This window comes from Lepidochelys kempii, chromosome 14 (assembly GCF_965140265.1).
Source record: "Lepidochelys kempii isolate rLepKem1 chromosome 14, rLepKem1.hap2, whole genome shotgun sequence".
NCBI classification, from domain to species: Eukaryota; Metazoa; Chordata; order Testudines; family Cheloniidae; genus Lepidochelys; species Lepidochelys kempii.
Window position 1 is genome coordinate 727,791 of NC_133269.1, and position 13,694 is coordinate 741,484.

The following is a 13,694-nucleotide window of genomic DNA, read 5'->3' on the forward strand; positions in this document are numbered from 1 at the left end:
CTTCCCTCCTCCACCACGCCTCCTGGGCTACCTTGGTAGTCATCCCCCTATTTGTGTGATGAATGAATAACGAATGCATGAATGTGAAGCAACAATGACTTTATTGCCTCTGCAAGCGGTGATTGAAGGGAGGAGGGGCGGGTGGTTAGCTTACAGGGAAGTAGAGTGAACCAAGGGGCGGGGGGTTTCATCAAGGAGAAACAAACAGAACTTTCACACCTTAGCCTGGCCAGTCATGAAACTGGTTTTCAAAGCTTCTCTGATGCGCACCGCGCCCTCCTGTGCTCTTCTAACCGCCCTGGTGTCTGGCTGCACGTAACCAGCAGCCAGGCGATTTGCCTTAACCTCCCACCCTGCCATAAATATCTACCCCTTACTCTCACAGGTATTGTGGAGCACACAGCAAGCAGTAATAACAGTGGGAATATTGGATTCGCTGATGTCTAAGGGAGTCAGTAAACTGCGCCAGCACGCCTTTAAACATCCAAATGAACATTCTACCACCATTCTGCACTTGCTCAGCCTGTAGTTGAACAGCTCCTGACTACTGTCCAGGCTGCCTGTGTATGGCTTCATGAGCCATGGCATTAAAGGGTAGGCTGGGTCCCCAAGGATACATATAGGCATTTCAACGTCCCCAACAATTATTTTCTGGTCTGGGAATAAAGTCCCTTCCTGCAGCTTTTGAAACAGACCAGAGTTCCTGAAGATGCACGCGTCATGTACCTTTCCCTGCCATCCCATGTTGATGTTGGTGAAACGTACCTTGTGATCTACCAGAGCTTGCAGCACTATAGAAAAGTACCCCTTGCAATTTATGTACTCGCCAGCTTGGTGCTCCGGTGCCAAGATAGAGATGGGTTCCATCTATGGCCCCACCACAGTTAGGGAATCCCATTGCAGCAAAGCCTTCCACTATGACCTGCACATTTCCCAGGGTCACTACCCTTGATATCAGCAGATCTTTGATTGCGTGGGCTACTTGCATCACAGCAGCCCCCACAGTAGATTTGTCCACTCCAAATTGATTCCCAACTGACCGGTAGCTGTCTGGCGGTGCAAGCTTTCACAGGGCTATTGCCACTCGCTTCTCAACTGTGAGGGCTGCTCTCATCTTGGTATCTATGCACTTCAGGGCAGGGGAAAGCAAGTCACAAAGTTCCATGAAAGTGCCCTTACGCATGCGAAAGTTTCGCAGCCACTGGGAATCGTCCCAGACCCGCAACACTATGCGGTCCCACCAGTCTGTGCTTGTTTCTTGAGCCCAGAATCGGCGTTCCACAGCATGAACCTGCTCCATTAGCACCATGATGCATGCATTGGCAGGGCCCATGCTTTTAGAGAAATCTGTGTCCATGTCCTGATCACTCACGTGACCGCGCTGATGTCGCCTCCTCACCCGGTATCGCTCTGCCAGGTTCTGGTACTGCATATACTGCTGGATAAGGCGTGTGGTATTTAATGTGCTCCTAATTGCCAAAGTGAGCTGAGCGGCCTCCATGCTTGCCTTGGTATGGCGTCCGCACAGAAAAAAGGTGCGGAATGATTGTCTGCCGTTGCTCTGACGGAGGGAGGGGCGACTGACAACACGGCTTACAGGGTTGGCTTCAGGGAGCTAAAATCAACAAAGCGGGTGGCTTTACATCAAGGAGTATTTCAGGCAGGAGTTCACGGAGGGTTCCAATAAGAAATGGTGCACCTAAGTTATTGTTCTTATTGGAACAAGGAGGTTAGTCTGGCCTCTGATTGATACATGGCTAGATTTACCTTGCTGCACCTTCCCTGTGAGTGACTGCAGTGTGACCTAGAGGAATGAGTCCCCTAGACGGGGGAGGAGGCAAATGAGTACAAAACAAATCTGGTCTATTTCTTGTTTTGATCCACTCCATCTATCTTTTACATCTTTGGCTGGTAGCAGACGGTGCAGAAGGACTGCATGCCATCCACATCTCATGGCTGCTCGGCAGAAGATGGTACAGTACGACTGCTAGCCATCCTCATCTCTTGCCTGCCTGGCAGAAGATGGTACAGTACGACTGCTAGCAATCCGTATCGCCTGCCTGCTCACCATAAGACGGCTCAATAGGACTGACTGCAGGACTAAAGAGAATGACCTGGTCAAGTCACTCCAAATTTAGTCCCTGCGCCCATGTCTGCCCAGGCGCTCCCAGCCGACGTGGCCAGGAGCACCTCGGACATGACGAGGACGGCTACCGGTCATATTGCACCGCCTGCTGCCAGAAGGCAATGGGTTGCTGCTACTGTGTAGCAATGCCGTACTGTGTCTGCCAGCACCCAGGAGACATACGGTGACGGTTACCTGAGCGGGCTCCATGCTTGCTGTGGTATGGCGTCTGCACAGGTAACTCAGGAAAAAAGGCACGAAATGATTGTCTGCCCTTGCTTTCATGGAGGGAGAGAGGGAGGGAACGGGGGCCTGACGATATGTACCCAGAACCACCCGCGACAATGTTTTAGCCCCATCAGGCATTGGGATCTCAACCCAGAATTCCAATGGGCAGCGGAGACTGCGGGAACTGTGGGATAGCCACCCACAGTGCAACGCTCCGGAAGTCGACGCTAGCCTCGGTACTGTGGAAGCACTCCGCCGAGTTAATGCACTTAGAGCATTTTCTGTGGGGACACACACACTCCAATATATAAAACCGATTTCTAAAAAACCGACTTCTATAAATTCGACCTTATTCCGTAGTGTAAACATACCCTCAGCCATTACCTCTCTTGGGTGGAGAACCCGAATTTCTTTCCCTTCTGCCTAGGGCTTTAAGGTTGCATTGCTCTGCCTCAGCGGGATACCCTTAGGAGCCTGTGCTTTGCTTTCTCTCCCACGGGCTACGAATAGAATTGCCACCAGTTACAAGTTCCCACATAGCTCTTCTGAAGCAGGAGTGGGGGAGCAGGGGGTTCAGTGCTGGGCTGGGGGCAGAATCACAGAGTAACAGGGTTGGAAGGGACCTCAGGAGGTCAACTAGTCCAGCCCCCTGCTCAAAGCAGGACCAATCCCCAATTTTTGCCCCAGATCCCAAATGGCCCCCGCAAGGATTGAACTCACAACCCTGGGGTTAGCAGGCCAGTGCTCCAAGCACTGTGATGGGGGCGCAGAGGGGGTGGTGCTGGGGGCATGGGGGGCCAGTACTGGGGGGGCGCAGGCGCTGGGGGAGCAGTGGGGGGGAGATTAGGCGCTGGGCTGGGGGGGGCAGAGGGGGTGGTGCTGGGGGAGCAGTGGGGGGTCTGGCGCTGGGGGCGCAGAGGGGGTGGTGCTGGGGGCATGGGGGGCCAGTACTGGGGGGGTCTGGCGCTGGGGGGCCAGTACTGGGGGGGTCTGGCGCTGGGGGCCAGTACTGGGGGGGAGATTAGGCGCTGGGCTGGGGGAGCAGTGGGGGGTCTGGCGCTGGGGGCGCAGAGGGGGTGGTGCTGGGGGTATGGGGGGCCAGTACTGGGGGGGTCTGGCGCTGGGGGGCCAGTACTGGGGGGGTCTGGCGCTGGGGGCCAGTACTGGGGGGGAGATTAGGCGCTGGGCTGGGGGAGCAGTGGGGGGTCTGGCGCTGGGGGCGCAGAGGGGGTGGTGCTGGGGGTATGGGGGGCCAGTACTGGGGGGGAGATTAGGCGCTGGGCTGGGGGGGGCAGAGGGGGTGGTGCTGGGGGAGCAGTGGGGGGTCTGGCGCTGGGGGCGCAGAGGGGGTGGTGCTGTGGGTAAGGGGGGCCAGTACTGGGGGGGTCTGGCGCTGGGGGGCCAGTACTGGGGGGCGCAGGCGCTGGGGAAGCAGTGGGGGGGAGATTAGGCGCTGGGCTGGGGGGGGCAGAGGGGGTGGTGTTGGGGGAGCAGTGGGGGGTCTGGCGCTGGGGGCGCAGAGGGGGTGGTGCTGGGGGCATGGGGGGCCAGTACTGGGGGGGCGCAGGCGCTGGGGGGCCAGTACTGGGGGGGAGATTAGGCGCTGGGCTGGGGGAGCAGTGGGGGGTCTGGCGCTGGGGGCGCAGAGGGGGTGGTGCTGGGGGCATGGGGGGCCAGTACTGGGGGGGTCTGGCGCTGGGGGGCCAGTACTGGGGGGGCACAGGCGCTGGGGGGCCAGTACTGGGGGGGCCAGTACTGGGGGGTCTGGCGCTGGGGGGCCAGTACTGGGGGGGCACAGGCGCTGGGGGGCCAGTACTGGGGGGGTCTGGCGCTGGGGGAGCAGTGGGGGGGAGATTAGGCGCTGGGCTGGGGGGGGCAGAGGGGGTGGTGCTGGGGGAGCAGTGGGGGGTCTGGCGCTGGGGGCGCAGAGGGGGTGGTGCTGGGGGCATGGGGGGCCAGTACTGGGGGGGCGCAGGCGCTGGGGGAGCAGTGGGGGGGAGATTAGGCGCTGGGCTGGGGGGGGCAGAGGGGGTGGTGCTGGGGGAGCAGTGGGGGGTCTGGCGCTGGGGGCGCAGAGGGGGTGGTGCTGGGGGCATGGGGGGCCAGTACTGGGGGGGTCTGGCGCTGGGGGGCCAGTACTGGGGGGGAGATTAGGCGCTGGGCTGGGGGGGGCAGAGGGGGTGGTGCTGGGGGAGCAGTGGGGGGTCTGGCGCTGGGGGCGCAGAGGGGGTGGTGCTGTGGGTATGGGGGGCCAGTACTGGGGGGGTCTGGCGCTGGGGGGCCAGTACTGGGGGGCGCAGGTGCTGGGGAAGCAGTGGGGGGGAGATTAGGCGCTGGGCTGGGGGGGCAGAGGGGGTGGTGTTGGGGGAGCAGTGGGGGGTCTGGCGCTGGGGGCGCAGAGGGGGTGGTGCTGGGGGCATGGGGGGCCAGTACTGGGGGGGTCTGGCGCTGGGGGGCCAGTACTGGGGGGGCGCAGGCGCTGGGGGGCCAGTACTGGGGGGGAGATTAGGCGCTGGGCTGGGGGGGCAGAGGGGGTGGTGCTGGGGGAGCAGTGGGGGGTCTGGCGCTGGGGGCGCAGAGGGGGTGGTGCTGTGGGTATGGGGGGCCAGTACTGGGGGGGGTCTGGCGCTGGGGGGCCAGTACTGGGGGGCGCAGGCGCTGGGGAAGCAGTGGGGGGGAGATTAGGCGCTGGGCTGGGGGGGCAGAGGGGGTGGTGCTGGGGGAGCAGTGGGGGGTCTGGCGCTGGGGGCGCAGAGGGGGTGGTGCTGGGGGCATGGGGGGCCAGTACTGGGGGGGTCTGGCGCTGGGGGGCCAGTACTGGGGGGGCGCAGGCGCTGGGGGCCAGTACTGGGGGGGAGATTAGGCGCTGGGCTGGGGGAGCAGTGGGGGGTCTGGCGCTGGGGGCGCAGAGGGGGTGGTGCTGGGGGTATGGGGGGCCAGTACTGGGGGGGTCTGGCGCTGGGGGGCCAGTACTGGGGGGGCACAGGCGCTGGGGGGCCAGTACTGGGGGGGTCTGGCGCTGGGGGGCCAGTACTGGGGGGGAGATTAGGCGCTGGGCTGGGGGGCGCAGAGGGGGTGGCGCTGGGGGCGCAGAGGGGGTGGTGCTGGGGGCATGGGGGGCCAGTACTGGGGGGCGCAGGCGCTGGGGGGCCAGTACTGGGGGGGCGCAGGCGCTGGGCTGGGGGGGGCAGTACCGGGGGAGAAGGGGGCGGGTCTGGCGCTGGGCTGGGGGGCGCCAGGAGCCGGGGGGGGTCTGGCGCTGGGCTGGGGGGCGCCAGGAGCCGGGGGGGGTCTGGCGCTGGGCTGGGGGGCGCCAGGAGCCGGGGGGGGGTCTGGCGCTGGGCTGGGGGGCGCCAGGAGCCGGGGGGGGGGTCTGGCGCTGGGCTGGGGGGGCGGGCAGTGGGGCCGGGGCCTCAGGCGGGGGGGGGGGGAGGGGAAGCCTCGCTCGCTCCGCGGGTGGCGCTGACCCCGAGCGCCGTCACTGCGCAGGCGCCGTTAGCCCATCGCTCCGCCCCCTGGGCTTTGCTGGCAGGTGGCGCAAAGGCACGTGCCAGGCCGGCAGCTCGTAGCGCGCGGGCCCGCTCTTTACCCGGAAATAGGCGCTCTGGCCCGGAAGTGACCCTCATCCTGCCGCCGGAAGCACAAGCTCTGGCTCCGTACCCGGAAGCGGCCGGCGTCCCACGGCTGTCATGGCGGCTGGCGGGAGCCTGAGCCGGGCGGAGCGGAAAGCGGCAGCTCGAGCCGAGATCCTGCAGCAGGAGGAGCAGCGGGACCGGCGCAGACAGGTACCGCCCCCTCCCGTTAGCCCGGGTCCCTCGCCCGGCGCCGCCGCCGCCGCGCGGTCCTGCCCCGCCGGGGGCCCGCTCGGGCGGGCGCGGCGGGTGACCCGTTCTGTGCTCTCCGGGTGCCAGGTGTCCCGGATCCTGAGGAAGCCGGCGGGGGAGCGGAGCCCGGAGGAGAGCCTGCTCCTGGGCGAGTGCGAGGACATCGTGCGGGAGCTGGAGCGGCGGCGCATGAAGCGCGAGGGGCTGCGCAGGAGGCAGGAGGAGGTGGGTGCTCGCCCGCGCTGGGACGTTGATTCCCGCTCTTGCGGGCCCCGCTATAGTCCCTGATATCCAATGAACCGCTTAGCCACGAGAGCACATCAGGCCTCCGCCCTCCCTCGGATCCCTGGCCACTCGCCCTGCTCCTTCAAAGGCATGGTCCTAATCTTCAGAGCCACTGAGGATCAGGACCCTGCACGTCTCTGGGACCGTGAGGATCACACTACGTAGAGCAAAGCCTGTGAGAGCTGGAAAATCCTGAGTAGAGAGGAGTCAGGTAGTGAGTCTCAGGCCTAACCTTTGGTAAAGGTTTCCACCATAACTAGAGTGACACTTGCAACAAATATTTTTTCCACTTAAAGAATAAAGTCAACTGCAAACAGAGCTTCCTCTAACCAGACAAGGGAGAAGAGACAGACTATGGTAAGGACTTCCATGTTGCTTACCTAACTCTTGTTGCATGAACTCCAATAGTATAACAATGAGTGGCATTAAAAAAAAACTGGAGGATAGTTTCTGTAACCTATAGAATAAGTCTGACAGGGAAACTGTCGGAAATGGATCCTACTTAGTGGAGAATTGTCCTTTTGGGAAAGGACATGTAAAGGTGTCACCCTCTAGGAGATTTCTAACCCACTGTCAAGGTTTAATAGTCCATGTCAGTTCTTTTCTATTCAGAAAATAAACTGCTCTGACTGGCTTTGTATGCCAGCTTTCCTGACCCCTCTCTTCCCCCCACCCCCGGATGAGACGCCACTGCAGCTTCCAGGGATGCAGAATGAGAAACAGGGAGTCTAACTGGTATTTAGTTTGGTTTAGTTCAGGTTTGGGTTCAGTTGTATTCAATGTGTTTGGGTTCTTTTCTGGTTCACGCCATCATAAAATCCCAAAAAACTTCAGTTACTGATTCAAACTAGGTCAAATCAAATGTCAATCTGATTTAAATTTAAAAAAAAATTGAAACTGAAACTGTTTTGATTAACTTTTACATGAGTTTTCCTAGTGTTCTTGTGCTGTCAAACAATTATTTTTTATGAACAATACGTTTGATCAAATTAAAATAACATCTTGTAAGATTTTCTGTGTTGTATTGGACCTTTATGGTGAAAGGATACTTTTGAAGCCTGAAAACATTCTTTCACTACTCCTGATGCTGGAACTGTCAATTGAGTCATCTTGGGTATGACATTTCCAATGGTTTAAAATGATTTCTTTCTTAATGAGATGTGGCTCATCTGCAAATGAATCAAGAATTGTCCCAATCGTTTTTAGAGCTTTTCTTCATCCAGATATGTTTGTTTTTGGAGATTTCATGAGCTTTAAGAAGAAGTTGCAGTTCATCATCCAGTCTTTCAATTTCATATGTGTCTGACATTGATTCTATTACATAATTATTTTCTACTTCTGACTGAAACATTTCCATTTTCATCCACGTTTTGATTAAATTAAATTTTACCTTGACTTTGTCTTCTTGTGACAGTAGGAATTGATATCTAGGATCAAGGCATGCACATGAGAAAAAGATATTCTTTTCAAACAATTTTTTTTTCTAATTTTTTTAATTGAAGCCAGTAAGGATTCAGTAAAAAGAGAAGAGACCAGAAGGGAGTTAACCAGCAATTTGCATAGAGAGATTGCTCTAACTTCCTTGTCTTCTCTTTAGGTTTGTGATGAACCAGAGGAATTAAAGAGAAAGGTCATTGAGCTGGCCGCAGCTGTCCGAAGTGCGAAACACCTGGTCATCTATACAGGAGCTGGGATCAGCACGGTAGGGTTAAATGGGATGAGTTGTTTAAGGCTGCTGGAGCTCTTTCAGCAGTGATTCTATGCCATAAATTCTACAGAGATCTTTCTTGGTTAGTGAGTGGATTGCATGAAGCCAGGTAGGTGTGTAAGCAAAGTATTAGGAGTCCTAGGATCCTGTATTCAGACTGAGATTGGTCCACAGTCAGGACACCTTCACATTTGTGTCTTAGGAAGGCACTTGTTGGTCAGGAAAGGCTGAGGCTCTGACTGCATACAAAGATCTTTGTCAGAGCCCTTCTGGGTTAGTGTGAAGTGCTAGGCAGCAGCCAAGATCACTGTACAAAGAATGTCCTTTTCGATCTGATCAGTAAGGCCACTCCTTCAGATTTCTCTTCAAGACCCACTTCTGTCCTATAGCCAATAAGAAATTGGCCAGTTAATGATGGCTAGGTTGAAGGGCAGATGGGTCTAGCAGGCAGTTCATAATTTTTAAATTGTAAATATCTATAAAAATGGTCTGCCTTTGTGGTCCCTGCTGGGAGAAGTGGGTGTTGAAGGCTGGCACATCCCCTGCGTATGTCACTTTTCACTTTTGATTGTGAAATCTTTGAAGCAGGAACCATATTTTCTTATTTTTTTTCTACAGCCCATATCGGAATGGGGGCATGATTCAGACTGAGGTGTCTGGGTGCTATAGTGCAATAGACAGTTGTACTGGAGTATGGCCAGCAAAGATGCCATCATATCTGGAGGAACTATGGAAGGATTTAGGAATTGAGTTCTTTGTGGGGAAATAGGAAATACTGAGTGGGAAAAAGTGGCAGAAATTATATGAATTATGCGAGGGAGGAGAATACTAGGGATGTAACATAAAAATGCAGAAACTGAATGAGTGGGGAAGATGGACAGAATGTTGTTCTGTGAAGGATGATGATTCTGGATGAATTATCAGAGTGAGTTAAGCATGGAGTTTAAACAAGTGAGAGAGACCCGTATATGCTTCTGTGTGAGAGAGGGCTGATGGATTTATGGGGAATGTAGGAAGTGAGAATCAGATAAACTATCAAAGCTGGACTGGTGGCATGGGGAGCATTCTCAGCAGGTCTCATTTTCCTCTTGTTTCTCCTGTAATGCAGGCAGCTTCAATCCCTGACTACAGGGGTCCTAATGGAGTCTGGACATTACTGCAGAAAGGGAGGAGTATCAGGTAAGCAGATGACATAACTATTTTTTTCCCTTCCGCTCTAATGGGGTGACAGTCTTTGCAACCCTCCAAAGAGTATCTTTCTTGGCTGCACAGCAGAAGGCAAAGACTGAATGTGGGATTAACAGCTCCTCTTTTGTTCCTTTTCCTTTCCCTTTCCATTTGCCAGGGCTACAGATCTGAGTGAAGCGGAGCCCACGCTCACTCATATGAGCATTGCCTGCTTACACAAGCACAACCTGGTAAGGTCCTAAGCTCACTAGTGCTCTGAAGGAAGAGGCTGGAAAATCAACAGAGACCAGTTGCTGGGGGAAAAAGTGTTCCTTGGATTACTGAACATAGTTACTGTTACTTATGGAAGGTGGCCAGATGTCCACATAGAAACAGCAGGGTTTGTGCTCCTGTAAAAACCCAGTGTCTTATTGGTGTAACCAGGGGGAAAGTAATATAAAATTCTTACCAGTACGGGGCCAGGAGTGGGCCCCCAGAAGGGGCGGGGCTGGGGGCAATCCTGAGGCAGCTGCCGCCTCCTCCTCCTCCTCTTCCCCCCACCCCTTTGGTGGGGCAGGGCTGCGATATTAAAGCACTGCTGTGGCAAGGGACCCTCCTTAAAGCGCTTTAATGTTGCTGCGTACGGGCTGGTATCGGCTTCTTACCATTACTCTGTACCGGCCACTTTAACCCCTAGGTGTAACTCCCACCTTTTGTAGCAACACCTTTTCCATAACTGCCTCACACCCCCGCCCCCGCCTTGTTAGCCTGTTCGTGTGGGTGGGTGAGGGTTCCTGTTATAAAACTTCTAGCAGAGTAATAGTGATAACTCCTAGCAGAGCTTTATTTAGCAGTGGGAGCCCTTTAACTTCTGTCATAAGTGTGTGCTGGTTTCTGTGTCTTCTCAGTCATTTCTTGCCCACCCTGCTTGGTCTCTGCCAACTCTGCTCAAATTCTGGGGTTGTACTGGGGTCAGTCTGTTTTCCTCATTGGTGAACACTTTCAGAGTTCCATGCCATGTCAGCTCTGCTTCCTTCCTTCCAAGGTACAGCATGTGGTGTCTCAGAACTGTGATGGTCTCCATCTACGGAGTGGGTTACCCCAAGCAGCAATATCTGAGCTTCATGGAAACATGTACATAGAGGTGAGTAGCCAGGGCAAAGGCTTGCTGTTCTGTGGGCTCATGTGGGTTATGGGCTGCTGGCCTGTCTCCCCAGTCCACGAAGGATTAAATTCTGCACCCGGAGTCTGTTCAGGCCCTTTCTTCAGGGCACTATTTATGGGTTGCAGTGACAGTCTGTAGAAAACCCCCAAATGAAACAGTTTAGCATAAATCCCAGCAGCTCTTCCTCAGTCCTCCTATAGACAGACTGCCTAGGCATACACCTGCCACAGGAATTACCCTACTTCCTGTAGCTCCGACCTAGAAAATGAGCTCTTTCAGCCTTATAGGAATCCGATGCTCATCAGGCAGTCACCTGACCCCTTTACCAGCTGGGTCTGAATTCCCGACCAAGGCGAAACACCTGTTGTTAAAGGGGCTTTGCCTCAAACCAAGGCTAACTGATGAAAGGCCCCTGGCCTTTAAAAGAGCAAACTTGCCTGTTACATAACTGCATTTCCTTGCTTCCTTCCTGCACAAGGTCTGTACTTTCTGCACACCCAATAGAGAATATGTGCGAATGTTTGATGTGACGGAGCGCACAGCCCTGCACAGACATCATACAGGCAGGATGTGCCATAAGTGTGGGGCACAGCTGAGAGACACAATCGTCCATTTCGGGGAGAAGGGGACCTTGAGGGAACCTCTGAACTGGGAAGCAGCAACAGAGGCTGCAAGCAAAGCAGATGTGATTCTGTGTCTGGGTTCCAGCTTAAAGGTAACTGTAGACGCTCAGTGAAGATTGTTAGCAGCATTCTCCTTTGGTGATGCGCCCTGGCGCGGAGCAGTCTTCTCCCAAACACCCTGGTGTCTGGCCTCGCCCACCACATGTGATAAATCCTGGTGCTTGGTAGTCTTTCTTCTGACTCCTCCCTCGTCCCCTTCCTGGTAATAAATTCCACCTACTCTCACAGATATATTCCAGCATTTACATCTGCATTTGGCTATACTGACAGTCTCTATTTTATGCCAGGTTTTGAAAAAGTATCCACGTCTTTGGTGCATGAGCAAACCCCCCAGTCGCCGTCCAAAACTCTACATTGTGAACCTGCAGGTGAGATGTTAAAAAAATGGGAAAAGCCTCATGTGAAAAGATTCTGCGCCTACATCCTGCTGTACGGGGGAATTCATACCCACAAAGAGTCTGAGAACTAGACAGTGTGAATTTGAGCAGGGGACAGATTGGGACATGGGTCCCCTGCCAGAATACAAGGCTGTTAGGTCTGGACAGGGTGCTGTGCAGGGATCATACAGGGGTTGCTCATTCAGCCTGTCTGGATTTTTATCTTCACTTCCTTGGCCCCCCACAGTGGACTCCAAAGGATGATCTGGCTGCCCTAAAACTGCATGGGAAATGTGATGATGTTATGAGATTACTGATGGAAGAACTTGGTCTGGAGATCCCATGCTATGACAGGTGAGGAGCCTCAGGCCTGGTGGCTGCCTCATGTTTACTGACAATAATATTCATCTATTCTATACAGAACTCACTCCCCTGGCCCCCCCTTCACTTCCCTCCTACAAAGCAAGTCACTTCTGTCATCCTCGTTTTACAGATGGGGAAACCAAGGCACAGGGAAAGGAAGTGGTTTGCTGGCACTGGGATGAGAATGGGGAAGTTCTAAATTCCTAGGCCTGGGCTGAGACTGCACCCTCCTGTGCCTGTTTACCACAGAACATTCCTCTGCCTGCTCAGCAGTATATTTTAGTATTTGTAGTTTTTAATAGTGATCGTCACCCAGAAGGCGCTGTCAGCAACTCCTGGCAGAAGTGAGGCAGTGAGATGTGTGCAATGGCAGAGCAGTCCAAAAGCCTGCCTTCCAGGGGAGGGCACAAGAGGTGATTTTAGTCACATAGCTGCTTCTTTGGACTGAGTGAATAGTAGCTGCTCCCTGGCTACATCGAGGATGGAGGAGTGTAATTTTCAGCAGTGGGTTCAGTTCCTGTGTGTGGTAGTGCTGAGTCCCCCAGCAGCAGGACAAGGAGCCTTTCTTACACATCTGTCTTGTTTTGGTAGAACAAAGGACCCTATCTTCTCTCTGGCTATCCCCCTTGGCCCCGGTGAGGAAGGCAGTCACAGCCGGAGACCTGTGGCACCACCATGGAGCCTGGAGGAGGCGCAGATGCAAGAGCAGCAGCGAGAGCCAGCTTCTCAGCTCAGCCTCTCTCTCTCAGGGGGCTGGTTTGGCAGGGGTTGTGCAAAAGGCTCCAAGAAGAAAAAAGTAAATTGACTTTGTAAATTGCCATTTGAACTCTATATTTTTATGGAAATACATCAGCTGCTGCCATTCAGGATGGCTTTTCCCTGCTGCCCTGGACTCAGCTGGGTTTGCCATGGACTCCAGACACGGACTCTGCTGATCTGAGGTGGGGGCAACTGGAAAAAACTGCAGGAGCCATATTTTCATGCAACTATTTACTGTGCAATGACAAAGCTCAGAGGACAGCTGGCTGTTAGGTAATGGGCCTTGCAGTCTGACACCTTTCCCTTAACCTCAGCACTTACACTCTGTTCTCTAGCAGCACTGGCAGGTTGGTGCACCTGCTGTTTCTCTGCCTTGTGGGGTACTTTTTGCTAAGTAAAGAAGCCTGAACTTTCTTGTGGTTCTGTGACTGGCTAGTGGGGGTGACCCTGGGCTGGAGGGTAGGCTCTCGGGGATGCAGCAGCTGGCTCGTGTCCTGCCCTGGGTTGGAGGGCGGGCTCTCCGGGATTCCTGCCCTGGGCTGGAGGGCGGGCTCTCGGGGATGCAGCAGCCGGATCGGGTCCTGCCCTGGGCTGGAGGGCGGGCTCTCCGGAATGCAGCAGCCGGATCGGGTCCTGCCCTGGGTTGGAGGGCGGGCTCTCCGGGATTCCTGCCCTGGGCTGGAGGGCGGGCTCTCCGGGATGCAGCAGCCGGATCGGGTCCTGCCCTGGGCTGGAGGGCGGGCTCTCCGGGATTCCTGCCTTGGGCTGGAGGGCGGGCTCTCCGGAATGCAGCAGCCGGATCGGGTCCTGCCCTGGGTTGGAGGGCGGGCTCTCCGGGATTCCTGCCCTGGGCTGGAGGGCGGGCTCTCCGGGATGCAGCAGCCGGATCGGGTCCTGCCCTGGGCTGGAGGGCGGGCTCTCCGGGATTCCTGCCTTGGGCTGGAGGGCGGGCTCTCGGGGATGCAGCAGCCGGATCGGGTCCTGCCCTGGGCTGGAGGGCGGGCTCTCGG

General features: G+C 55.8%; 1 protein-coding gene and 1 long non-coding RNA gene across 4 annotated transcripts; one reads left to right on the forward strand and one right to left on the reverse strand.

Moving 5' to 3' along the window:
* Nucleotides 1–82: 82 nt before the first annotated feature.
* LOC140897636 (uncharacterized) lies at nt 83–3,119 on the reverse strand. 2 transcript variants are annotated; one of them, XR_012154771.1, is made up of 2 exons: nt 2,738–3,119; nt 83–1,615 (listed from the first exon to the last, which is right to left on the reverse strand). It is a non-coding gene; the product is annotated as an uncharacterized lncRNA (long non-coding RNA). The 2 variants fall into 2 exon arrangements; XR_012154770.1 differs by having other exon boundaries at nt 2,725–3,119.
* A 2,884-nt stretch (nt 3,120–6,003) lies between these two features.
* Nucleotides 6,004–13,097, forward strand: SIRT7 (sirtuin 7). 2 transcript variants are annotated; one of them, XM_073311646.1, is made up of 10 exons: nt 6,004–6,138; nt 6,265–6,402; nt 8,060–8,164; nt 9,279–9,349; nt 9,516–9,588; nt 10,383–10,481; nt 10,981–11,217; nt 11,473–11,553; nt 11,810–11,916; nt 12,517–13,097. In XM_073311646.1, exons 1-10 carry the CDS (start codon nt 6,043–6,045, stop codon nt 12,728–12,730), a joined length of 1,221 nt encoding a protein of 406 aa, XP_073167747.1. In that variant the 5' UTR covers nt 6,004–6,042; the 3' UTR covers nt 12,731–13,097. The 2 variants fall into 2 exon arrangements, with proteins under 2 accessions (XP_073167747.1, XP_073167748.1); XM_073311647.1 differs by lacking the exon at nt 6,004–6,138 and having other exon boundaries at nt 6,178–6,819.
* Nucleotides 13,098–13,694: the final 597 nt, after the last annotated feature.